General features: G+C 37.9%; 1 protein-coding gene across 2 annotated transcripts in view; it reads right to left on the bottom strand.

Moving 5' to 3' along the window:
• The window catches only part of MFSD6 (major facilitator superfamily domain containing 6), an 85422-nt gene that overhangs the window by 12408 nt on the left and 59912 nt on the right, over positions 1-13102 (bottom strand). For both annotated transcript variants that reach the window (XM_037849231.1, XM_037849232.1), the window contains exons 4-5: positions 2719-2880; positions 1736-1834 (exon numbers count right to left, since the gene is read on the bottom strand). In XM_037849231.1, the coding sequence (XP_037705159.1) occupies positions 1736-1834; positions 2719-2880 (261 nt within the window). The remainder of the gene's footprint in view (positions 1-1735; positions 1835-2718; positions 2881-13102) is intronic.

The raw sequence follows: 13102 nt of genomic DNA, 5'->3' as shown, positions 1-13102 counted from the left end.
CTGAATGCCTCTTTGTTGCTCAGATGTGGCCCTCTCTCTCTGGCTAAGCCAACTTGAAAGGTGAAATCACTGCCCTCCCCCCTACGTGGGATCAGACACCCAGGGAAGTGAATCTCCCTGGCAACGTGGAATATGACTCCCGGGGAGGAATGTAGACCCGGCATCGTGGGATGGAGAACATCTTCTTGACCAAAAGGGGGATGTGAAAGGAAATGAAATAAGCTTCAGTGGCAGAGAGATTCCAAAACGAGCCGAGAGATCACTCTGGTGGGCACTCTTACGCACACTTTAGACAACCTTTTTTAGGTTCTAAAGAATTGGGGTAGCTGGTGGTGGATACCTGAAACTATTAAACTACAACCCAGAACCCATGAATCTCGAAGACAGTTGTATAAAAATGTAGCTTATGAGGGGTGACAGTGGGATTGGGAATGCCATAAGGACCAAACTCCACTTTGTCTAGTTTATGGATCGATGTGTAGAAAAGTAGGGGAAGCAAACAAACAGACAAAGGTACCTAGTGTTCTTTTTTACTTCAATTGCTCTTTTTCACTCTAATTATTATTCTTGTTATTTTTGTGTGTGTGCTAATGAAGGTGTCAGGGATTGATTTAGGTGATGAATGTACAACTATGTAATGGTACTGTAAACAATCGAAAGTACAATTTGTTTTGTATGACTGCGTGGTATGTGAATATATCTCAATAAAATGATGATTAAAAAAAAAAAAAAAAAAAGGATTATGAATACTGAAACCTTATGTAAACATAGATATATATTTAGATGCTAGGGTATTAGAATGGCTAGAAAGAAATAACTGAAATGGTGGAACTGTAACCTATAACATTCTTTGAAACATGCTCTATAGCTATTCGTTGAATTGTGCTTTGAAAGTTTTCACCTTTCTGTAAATACCCTGTATTTCACAGTAAGGAAAGAACTGAAGCTGTGGAACTATAAGCCATAACATTCTTTGAAATTAGCTATATATCTGCTTCTTGAGCTGTACTTTGAAAGTTAACACCTTTCTGTATATATGTTATATTTTACAATAATGGAAATAACTGAAATTGTGGAACTGTAACCCATAACATTCTTTGAAATTTGTTAACTGCTTGTTAAATCATACTTTGGAAGTTTTCACTGTTATGTATATATGTTAAAGTTCACAATTTAAAAATGCATTAAAAAACTCAATAGAAAAGAGGAACATGAAAAAAAAAAAAAAAGTTAATTCAATTTATTCTCATCTACACTTCATATTTGATAAACCTCTTTTTTGTATAGCAATTTTAATAAAGGCCATGCCTAGTTCAGGGAAAACTTCAGATTTAAGGCTTGGAACATTTTTCAAATGAAGGTAAAGGCACAGTGATTAATACTGCTACCTATCCCTGGTGGTAAAATTACTTTATAGCCTTATATGCATTTGACATAAATTTGAAAGCCCTTTAGACTACCAGAGAAATTTAAAACCAATACATCCCTAAAACTCTGTACCATAAGACAAAACAAAAACAAGAAAACCCTAAGCTACTCAAAATAATCCATATTCTTTTCAGCATGGTAGGTGGCTTTTCTCCAGCAATGGTGTATGAGTTCACCGACACACTGAGAAAATCTAACCTAAGTAGAACTGTCGTACACCTGTTACCACTTCTGGGTTTCTGCAGGATATGTCTGGAATTCCCCATGGAATTGAACCTTTAGAACCATTAAGAATGGGAATGTTTACCTTCTTCCTCATGTGGCACTGCCAGCCACTGGATCAGGGCAAAGAGCAGGAGGATCACCAGGCAGGCCATGCCGATTCCTCGGAAGGTTGCAGCAGCCCCTGTGAAAACAGAGCACACGCTAAGATAATTCCAGGAAACCCAAAGAGCTCTCCTCTCAAGCTATCAATGATCTAAATTTTAAAGTATACGGCAAAGGTAGCAGAGCTTGGGATGAGCCAGAAGAAAGCTAACTGGCCATTAGTTTTATATAGCAGAAAAACAGAAGGATGGGTAGATGTCAGGATCTGTTGCCGATTAATTATCTAACCATATTTACAAAAGATTGTCTCTGAGTGCCTTTCACAGTAAAATTCAGTGGTGTTCACCTCTTCATAAAGACCAGTTACCCAACTATTAAGAAACAGCTCTATTAATCTGCAGTTGAAGCAGAGCACAAATGGTGCTATAAATTCAGACACCTTCCACAGATAAGTGAATAGTCAAAATCCACAGGAGAATAATCTTCATTTCCACCCCAGCCCCTATATTCCAATGAGGTTTACCTGACAAGGCAGTCTGTGTTACCACGATGTACTGATATTACCAAAGCCAGCAAACGGTTAGATTGTTCTGGTTCAAAATCTCCTGATTGAATAACAGTGATGAATTTTCTTTCCCCTAGCATTATTACCAGCAGGTGTAGGTTACCTTACTTCACACCAAGAGCATATGTACTCATTCATATGTTGGGTTCCTCTGAGGTATCTGTAACATCTCATTAAGCAACTTGCCAGAGGAGAATGTACCGTTTCAGGCTGGCTCTAACCATGCTCACCACCTAAGCACGCTGCTTTATAACTGACAATCATGAAACTAGAAAGAGAATATGAACACTGGAGTTTAGTTTCTGCAGTCTTCAGGAATAATCTGAGTATTTATTGAAGTATTGCTGAAAATCATAAGTTTTCATCAATGAACCAAACAAAGAGAAAGACACTCTTACCAAAATAATTGACTAACACGCCTCCGATCATGGCACCACAGCCTCGCCCCAAACCCAGGTGAAGGCCCTGCAGGATGCCCTGAGCAGATGTCCTCAGCTCAGGGGGGACCGCTGCACTGAGGTAAGAAATGCATGCCGCCCAGATGGCCGCGTGAGTCACTCCTGCAGAGGGCGAGGAAAGGAGGGACTGTCCGGTCAGCCTGCGGTTACTTTTCTGAAATGTGAATTCTATTATTTATTTAACGAGGCACCAATTTGTTGACATTAAGATTATTTTCAACCTTTTCCTCATTATAATTAGCACCACGATTAACGTTTTTGGAGATACAGCTTTTTACATACTTTATTTACATAGGCTAGAACTCTACAAGCAGGGTTAATGATACAAATGATACAATAATTTTTATCCCTTTTAATATATAGTTCTAATTAGTTTTCCAAAAGAGTGTGGTGGTAATTTATAAATCTCTTCATTATCAGTTTCATTATCATTTCACCATATAAGGGATGGGGATGGGGTGGTGGTGAATGGAGATAAGAGGTGAAAAAAAATTTTTTGGTCATTATTTTAATATACAGTAATTGTGCACTGTCTGAATTAAAATCCTTAGGAAGCCACTGCTTTAAATGTAAGAGAGATATTGTTGCATTGGATTTTATAGCCAGAAGGGATTACGATATCATCTGGTTCCACCTAGATTGTCATGGGCTCACTCCTTTAAAAATATTCTCATTTGGAGACAATATCATCAAAAACTCTTCACTTTTGTTCTGGAAAATTCAACTAAAAGATCAACATTCATTTCGAGATTTGACCTGAGATTAGTCTGCTTTTGGCCAAAATAGAGTATCTGGGACTGAGTTTATCCTCCTTCCTGAAACAGTTAAAAACCAGACAAAACATATGAAACAATGGCCCCCAAGACAATAGACATCAGATAACAAGGGCAGTGATCCCTGAGAGACAGAAAACAAATAAGAAGCCCTAGTTTACTGCTGGGTAGAATTTCCAGGCCACAGGGCAAGGAAGGGGAACTACTGAGTTGAGGAGGTGATAGAGCAGGAGTCTGGGGTGATCAAGGCAGGTGGGGTTCAGAGGACATAGTACCAGAAAGAGCACTTGACAGAAAGAGAGAACCCCCAGAGATCTGCAGAGGGCCCCTCAAGTCTTCAGCTGAGTACTGATCAGCACGTGCATGTGCGGAAACTATACAGGAAGCACCTGAAAGGATTAGAGTGAACAATCTCCAAAACTCACACAAAGACACTGCTTGAGCTAGAAAAAGGGAAATGCCCTGTTTTTCCCTCCTCTCTCCTAATAGTCCACCAGTGCTTCTCATTAGCTCAGTGATTATCAGTCTTCGCTGCATGTTGAAAACAACTGGGGAGCTTTAAAAGTACCAATGCCTGTGTACACACCTAGAGACTCTGATGTACTTAGTCTGGGGGCAGCCTGGGCATCGGGAGCCTTACAAGCTCTCCTGGTGAGTCTCATAGTCAAGAACCACTGCACTAGCTGAACTGAACTCAGGCAGAAGCCAGGAGACCAGGTCTAGAGAAACACAGTCTGCAAGAAGTCAGCCCTCCACCATGTAGGCTGTGAAAAGGATCTGAGAGCCAGCAGATCCAGGATCAGCAAAGATGGCACACAGAGGTGAAGGATGAAAAGGAAGGAAAAAAAAAAAAACACACACACAAAAAACATGATCTTCTCTAAATGCTTCAGTGATTAGTGCAAATTCTGCTTCCTCTGTGAAACCTTTCCTGATAGCCCCTGCTGCAGGATTCCCTCCTCTTGTATATGAAGAAACAACCCAAAGCCAGAAAAAGAACACCCCAAAAGAATTACAGAGGTCAGTATTCAGAACCCAGCAGGGCTGGGAATAGTACCTATTCCCACCAGCCAGAATGGTAAAACTCATTATGCATGGGCCGTTGATAGAAAGTACTCAAAAGAGTCCCAAAATATACTGTTTCCAAGTAACTTAACTGTGTCCCAGAACAAAGCTCAAGAATAAAAGCATACAAAAATATCCAGCACCCAACAAGGGAAAATGCACAGTGTTTGACATCCAATCAGAAATCACCAGGCATGATAATACTTTAGATCCATAATGGAATAAACACTGTTTTTACTTACTACATTAGATTATACGCCTTGTTACTGTCAGTGTCAGTTACTGAAAAACATCAAAATCAGTGTTTCATGGGTCTTATATATGTTTCAGTCATCATTTCAACTAGGTTATTTTATAACTAGAAAGATGGACTAGATGATTAGAGATAGTATGCACACTTAATTTCCACAGAAGTCAAATAAAGTACTTGATTTTTTCCTAGTTAAACAACTGCAAAACCCTAGATAATGCTAGCTTTTTCAATTGAATAATGCCTGGATAGAGTCTTCATTGTGAATGCTGACATAGTAGTACACAATGGAAATATTTTTAAATACTTTCATTTCTATTATAAAAGATGTTGCTAACTCCATTTCTTTTCAGATATGTGTATTTTTTTCCATTAATAACACTAAAAAAACCCTAAAAAATATTCCAAGAAATAAAATTAATTTATTCAAATTTAATTAGATTCAATAATCAAGTCCAACATAGGTTTCATTAAGGATGGATCACTTAAGAACTGAAACCACATCAAATGGTTTAATAGTGGTTCCAAATCTATTCTCATGTCTCTGTCTGAACCATCAATTGCAGGATTTACAAGTAGATAAAGATGGGCCTATGTATTTAAGTGAACAAAACATTAAAACATATTGTTGCTATAATTTCAGATCAAATATAATTCTAGAAGTTTTTCTCCTAAGTATGAAGGTCCTTGGGCACAGGCAAGTTCTTCCAATAACAGGGTCTCTTTCTTTTTTTCCCAAAGCTAAGTGTTTTCTAAAATTTTGAATCTTCTGAAAAGCTTTTTTCAGCAAGATGACTAAGGATGCTTTTAAACTATTCTTAGAATTTGATGGCTGGTTTTAAGTGGCAATTGTAAAAGATTCTCTACAGTTAGATAACTAGGGTTTCCTTATTGATTTGGGGGACAAATAAGATAATTGGGAACTATATTATTTAAAGCAACTCGGCATTAACTGAAGGAAAAATAGTGAAGTATACAGTAAAAAAAAATTTCTGTAGTACTAAAAGTAGAATAATGAAAGCCACTCTGCTTGTATACTCCAACATTTGCCAAGGCAGATGTAGGATTAAAATTGATCTCTCTTAAATAACTTATTTCAAAATATCATGTAAATGGAACAATCTGTTAAATCCATCCCACTCCTAGAAAAGCAATTAGCAAAAGGAAACAATTCATAAGAAGGGATGGGGTTGGTCACATCAACTTGTATCCAAAAGACAGCTGTGGTTCTTGTTCTTAAACTTGCATAAGCAATTTTCTAGTTACCATATTAATAATAATTGTTAATAATAAGAAATTCCTGCACAGGGAAAGATACCCAATTCTATTTTTTTCTGTTGCCTGCGAAGTGGCCAGTAGATCATTTTCCCACAAAGAATTGGGTGTTAAGGATTTTCCCTCATGTTTTGTTGGGAGAAAGGACTAAGCTGAAGGTGTACTTCACCAGCAAGGGTCAAATCTAGAATTCAGGATGTTCCTTTTATTGTTTTCTCATCTATCTGTCAAGAAATGTATCCTTTGATTTTATTTTTGGCTTATTCTATTCCTCTGTGAAGGGAATAAGCCAGAAAGAAAGGCTTATTTCTGATTAATAGCAGAAACTCTTTTCACAATCAAATACGTAAAGTCTCTGCTCTTTTAAAAGCTGTAAGCTAAGTCAAGAGCTAAGGACTGTTCATACAAATAAAAATCACATACTACTAATAATATTAATATGAGAAATTATTAATAATTCCATTTCTTGCTGAAGTTGTGTTCTGATCCTCTAATTTTAAAATAACAGAAAACCATTCTAGAAATCTAAAAGTCCTCCACCATTTTCCATATTTATAAGAGAAGAAAGGAAATTTTGTCAATTATGCTACCTAATACAATTTTCCTGTAAAATTTAGGGAGAAAAAGATGTAAGTTCATCAAAGAGAATGCTTCTACTTTCTTTACTTCTTATTAGAGAACTGTGAGGAAGTAGTATATGATTTTTCTCTATGTGATGAAATAAATATGCACCTTTATTCAGTGCACAGGTAAATGTGTTTACACAAGAGCATAAATTTTTAAATGTTTTAGTATGAGAGAACTATGTTGGCAGAACCAGCAGTAAGACTAAAAAGATGTTACCCCTTGACTGATAGTATTAATAAGGGCACACTGTTTTGGCTTTCTTTGCAAATGTGTTAACCCTTCCCTGGCTATCGTCACAAAACTACTAATATACCTTGAGTGGTAATTCAATACAACTCACAAAATAGGTGCTTAATAAATGTGTTGACTCTTAAAGATCAAATAGGTCACAGAAACTTAGCTTCTCAATCTTTCTTTACCTTTACTGGGGTGCCTCAGGATCTTCTGAAAAATCAACTCAAAATAGCTAACCCAACAGAAAATGGATATTCTTATTACCTTCTTCCCCTTCCTCCCTAAAAAGCCATCATAACATACAAATTAATCAAGTTTTTTATATGCTCCAGGAAACTCCTGACCTTATAATATTCAACATTGGTTTCTGATTCTGCAACATGTCATTCAGTTTTGGCTCACAAGATACTCTATTGCAATAAATGGCATGTATGAACAAGAAAAAAAAACCAAAACACTTTTCTTCCTGAGTAGACAGCTGCTCTTTATAAAATGCTGCATGGCTTGGGGAAGTCACATCATAATGACTGGGAAAGGTGAAAAATGACAAAGTATTGGAGAACTCGGATTTTTTGGTTTATTTTTCTTGCTTCTGCCACTGATTTGGGCTCTCTGAACAAAACATAAGTATCCGTTTAGCACTGGCCCCATGAATCAGCTGTGACAAACCTTTTCCATCGATGGACCAAAGCATACATTTCAATTAGTTTAATGTAGTTTTCAAATGCTGGGATTTAAAAAAAAAAAAAGCTTCTGAAAGATCAATCTGGTTAAAAATCAATAAGAGAATGTTCTTCCTAAGAAAATGCCTCCACTAGGCAGGCAATAAGAGAAGGAATCTGGGTTGGTTAATGTCAAATGTTAGCTGTTGTACTAGATAAACCTCAGAACCTTAGCAGCTTCATAAATTAGATTTTTTTTTGTTTCTTTCTTGCTAACATAAAGTCCCATGGGTAGGGGGCAGGAGGACTGGCCGCTCTGCTCCACATAGACATTCAGGGGTCGAGGCTGCAGAGACTCTGCCACCTTCAATACATGGCTTTCAAGGTCACCCTGGATGTCAACTTCCAGCTGGCAGAGGAGGGAGGAGATGATGGCACATGGGAGATTGTATGGGCCAGGTTAAGAGGTGGCACATATCAGTTTGCCCATATTCTACAGGCCAGAATTGGTCACATGGTCAGACCCAACTGCAAGGGAGGCTGGGAAATAGAGATTAGATGTGGATCCAGGAAGAAGAGGAAACAGAGCAGCAGCAGTGATCCTTCCAAGGGGCAGAGGACCCAACAAAGAGCAGGGAACCCAGCAGCAGCTGCACAGATCTTGTGTGTACCACATGAAAGAGACTTTTCATATGACGTACAACTATTGTTGAATTACAACATTACCACATTCACCAATATGCAGCACTGTAAGAAGAATCCCCTTCATGCAACAGTATTTATTGAGCACCTATTCCATGTGCCAAATACCCGGCTAGGCTTTAAGAACATGAAGGTATACAAAAATGGCCCCAGTCACCACAGAACTTACAGTCAGGTGGGTGAAAGGGGAAAGCATTTACCTGAAGGAGGAGCAGACTGAGCTCCTTGGGGAGAAAAAAAATAAAATATAAATAAATAAGCAAATTATTCTATAATTGATGCAACAGTGGGCTGAGCTCCTCCTGAAGTGCTGGCATTATGCCCTCAGCATACCTTAAAGCAGCTTTTAAGAAACTACCACCCCAAAATGACTGTGTTTATTGTCAAGACTTGGCAACACTGTTTATCACATGCTCTGTGTTTCCCCATACAAAATCACTTAGGAGATATGCTTTTATATCAAAGCCAGGAAAAATTTCAATCCCCCAATGATATCTTTAAAAACAGTGTGACTTGACTAGTCATGTTTCCCCTATGGTCACCAGGCCTCAGAGTCTAATTTATGGCCAGGCTTTAATGCATGATTGCAGCCTCACTTCTTGAAATAGAATTTTCCAAGATCTTATGTCCCTTCTGATTTTTATTTATTTATAATTTTTATTTCACTTTATTGTTATTTTATATACTCTAACATTTCTTGAGGACTAAAACTATGTGCCTGGTACTGTGCTAAATACTTTACATGGATTAGTTTATTTAATACTTGACCTATTACTCAGGCCTCTGAGGCTTAGAAAGATTAAGCATCTTGCCCAGTCACAGAGCTTGCAGGTAGAGGAGCTAGAATTCAAACCCAAAGGGTGTGACTCAAGCCTGAACACCATATGGCTTCCAGATTATTGCATATTTTGGTAAGCTGCCTCAAGTAATTTGTGGAATGAAGTAGGAGCATAAGTAAATAAATTATTAAAATAAACTGATGTTTTTACAGATGTGCAATGGATGATAGGACATCAGCCAAGGAAAAGAACCCTTGTTTTGAAGGTTCACTTTTAAATTTATATTTACAAATTTTCTTCAGATACTTAGAAGTTTTTGAAATAAAACTGTATTACTCAAGAGCTTTAAAAATTAGAAAATATCAACAATAGTATATGACAAAGGGGACTGTAAAAATCAATCAAACTACTAGCATTTATAGTACACCTTCCTAGTGCACATCTATTTGGAGAATTCAGAAAGTTATACACGGTCTTTTCACTTAAGGACTTTAAACTAAGTTAGGAAGTAAAACTAATATTTGTAAAATGATTAAGGAGCAATTAAGTGCTAAACTATGTAACATAGTCCATAAGCCTGAGAACAGTTTAGAAAAGGGAGAACCAAGTGTGGGCTGCAGTTGCCAGAAAAGAATTATTGGAGCAGAAAACATTTAAAATGGACTCTAAGTGGGCAAAGTAATTTCTATTTTTAAGAAAATGTTATATAAAAACTTTTAGTAATTATAAACCACAGGGTAGCTAAGAATAAAATTGCTCTTTACAATTAATAAGGTTATGCTGATTAAAAAATAATTTTAATAGTAAGACCAATGACTTTCATATGCCAGTTTATCAGTTTAAATGCTAGTCTTAGGGCATTTGTCTATCATATGTTTTCATGTAGCAAGCTATCTGCATTAAAAGGGTTAAGCCATACACATAGCAGTCTAAACAGTCAACATCCAATATAGAGGATAGCAGACTGGAATTTTGGTTTGGATAAGAATCTAGAATTCCATCTGTCAGATAAGGGCTGCATAGTAATCCTCTTACAATTTCTCCATGCTTTTCTAGAATCCAAAAGCAAGGAAAACATGTTTCTTGTTTGGCTGAATAGGCTAAATAAGACAGATCATAAATGTCAGTTCAAGCCCTCCTACTGGTGACATTAAAAAGCCATCTTTCATCAAAATCTTAACCCTGCTCCCACTGACTGAGCTGACACAGGCTTCATTTTCACCCATCAGGGCTTGAGCCATTAATTCAAGTACCTCAAAAGGACCTCTTTAGTTACAGCAGTCCCTGGGCTGGCTTTACTCTCCTTAATGCATTTTATTAGCAAGAATAATTTTGATCACAGTCATATAAGGGTCTTTCAAAGATTCACAACCAGTACCCAGGGAGAAAGGAGCATAATAAATTTGGGCTTGATTTTCTCAAATGTTTATATTCCTGATCACAATCATGAATTTTAAACATGAATGTTTAAATGCAAATTTTACTAGAATAAAAATTAAAAGATAAACATAGGACTGTGCAACACAATGAACCCTACTGTAAACAACGGACTATAGTTAATAGTACAATTATAAAAATCTTCTTTCATGAATTATAACAAATGCACTGCACTAATGGAAGGTGTTAATAATAGGGTATTACACTGGGAAAAAACACACCCTAATGTAAGCTATGGACTATAGTTAATACTACAATTATATTATTCTTCCATCATTTGTAACAAAAGTACTACACTAATGCAAAGTGTTAATAATAGGGGAGGGATTATGGGAATGCTGTATTTTTACATGATTTTTCTGTAGATCTACAAGTTCTCTAGTTAGATCTTGAGAAAAAAAACAAACTATTCCCTTCAACCCAGCAACATTTTAAGGCACCTGCGCCCTCTGTCTCTTTTGAAAATAAATTGCAGGCTCCCCATGGGCAGAGGATGTGTCTTTTATTCTTTATATGGTGCCACCAGTTGCCTACTGAACAGCGTATGATTTATAAGGTGAACAGTTGCTGCAAATGATAGCTGAACTGCTAAAAGGATAAGGCTGCAAGAGGATATTGGCTAGCAAATGTGAGAAAGATCACAGGAAACAAATGTCCTTACAATTCCAATAGCATCCAGCTGGGTTACCTTGAGCCCCAAATAGATGACTGTTTCGTTCATTCCCAGGGGCTTAGAGGAGGAAACTTTCTTCTTCCCCATCCCATCTGCTAATTATTGCCAACATGGCCTCAGGAGACAGAACGCTGAGAGGAGAATCAAGGATTCCAAGGAATGAAGGATAACAAGGAATCCTCAGCCATTAGCTATATGCAACTCAAAAGGGAAAGAGGTGGGTAGCCAGAGATACGGAACACAGCATATCCTTTGTCTCCTCCCCCTTGACTGCCCACTACATAGTACTAGTTCTCATGGTGTTTTGGGGATGAGGCAAGGGGTAATACAATGAAGAAATGGACCTTGTCACCTATATTTTGTGCAAGTTGGGAATCAGATAATGTAAGTGCTGATTGTTCAGTGTCAAAATCATCAGTGATGAGAGACAACATCTCCTTCCCCTCATCCTTCCTCTGCCAAATCTAGATCTTTGGCAATCATTGGGTAACAACTCCAGTTAAGGAGTTAACAGGAGCCTAACAAGACAGTGGGCCTGTCCCATAATTAAGCCCTTCAGTGTTTTGTTATTGTTTCCTGCCTTTCTGCATCCTAAGCAGAACCTCCTTAAGCATAGGGACTTTAATGTTATTTGGTCAAGCCTTAGAAAGGTGGAAGATCCAGGCTGGCAAAACAAACCTTTTCAGTCAGAAGGGTATTGCTGTGGAGCAGGATTTATTCCACAAGGATGATCCACTGTTTTCGTGGGGTGGGCATGGATCAAACAAAAGCAAGGGATTTTATTTTTGTTGTGCAGCCAAAATACTCAGCAGTCACCTCTGCCAGGGAATGAAACCATCTCTTCCAGTTTTAGACACAAATTGCTTTGTGGAAACCAGTTACACCGAGCATTCTGTCAGACTAGGAAACTCTAGATATTTACAGATTCCCCCCTTTACTTGCTTCAGATCAGTAACCAGGTTTCTACTGGTACAGGGGAGAATAAAATGAAACACAGAAGAACAAATTGTAGCCTGCCACAGGAAGCATAAGTCCTGTTTAGATCCAGAACATGGCCAGGTCCCTAGGTGCAGAGATAATATACCCTGGGGTGCACAAAAGTTATTATAAAATACGTCCCAGGTCAGCAGTTTGGAATGACAAATCGATCGAGACCTGGCCATGTCATGCTGCTAGGTCCCTGCCGGTGACATTCTGCTTCCGCTTCTGTGCTTTGGCACATGGCTTTCTCCTATGCCTGAATGCCTGCTCGCTTTAGGACGCCTAGTGGATTCCTACTCACACTTCAAAATCCAGCTCATACATGATTTCCAGAGGGGAGACTTTCAACAATATCCTCATCCTCCCCCTCCCTGATTCACAAAGCTAACCGCTCCCTCTGCAGAGCTCCTTCTCTGTACCTGGTACAGGTTCTATGATTCTATCAAACACACTGTGTAGTGATTATATTTACACATCTGGCTTTGAGATGCTGGGTCCTAAGTTGATGTGTTACTGTTTTTTACCCATTACGTTCTCAGCACCCAGCAGGCATGGTGCCTGGCCCTTAGGAGCCACTTAACATATTATTGATAGACTAACAAGAAAAAAAAGAGTTTTTCAATTTACAACAGAATATATTTTTTCCTTCTTATAAAAATCTGTTTCCCCTTAATCATTTCATGGATGTTCTCTTTTCTTGAGTCATTTACACAAATTCAATTTTAATTCATATTAAGTTAAAAGGAGAAGAGAAGAGAAATGTATATGCCTATATTACTGCAATGCACTTTCTTTTCTGTAGGCATACAAGTCTTTTTATAGGGTTGGCACATCATGGCATAACCAGTAAATAAAGTGGTTAGGCC

This window comes from Choloepus didactylus, chromosome 9 (assembly GCF_015220235.1).
Source record: "Choloepus didactylus isolate mChoDid1 chromosome 9, mChoDid1.pri, whole genome shotgun sequence".
Taxonomy (NCBI): Eukaryota; Metazoa; Chordata; class Mammalia; order Pilosa; family Megalonychidae; genus Choloepus; species Choloepus didactylus.
The sequence above is the reverse complement of the archived record's forward strand: the minus strand, read 5'-3'. Positions and strand labels throughout refer to the sequence as shown.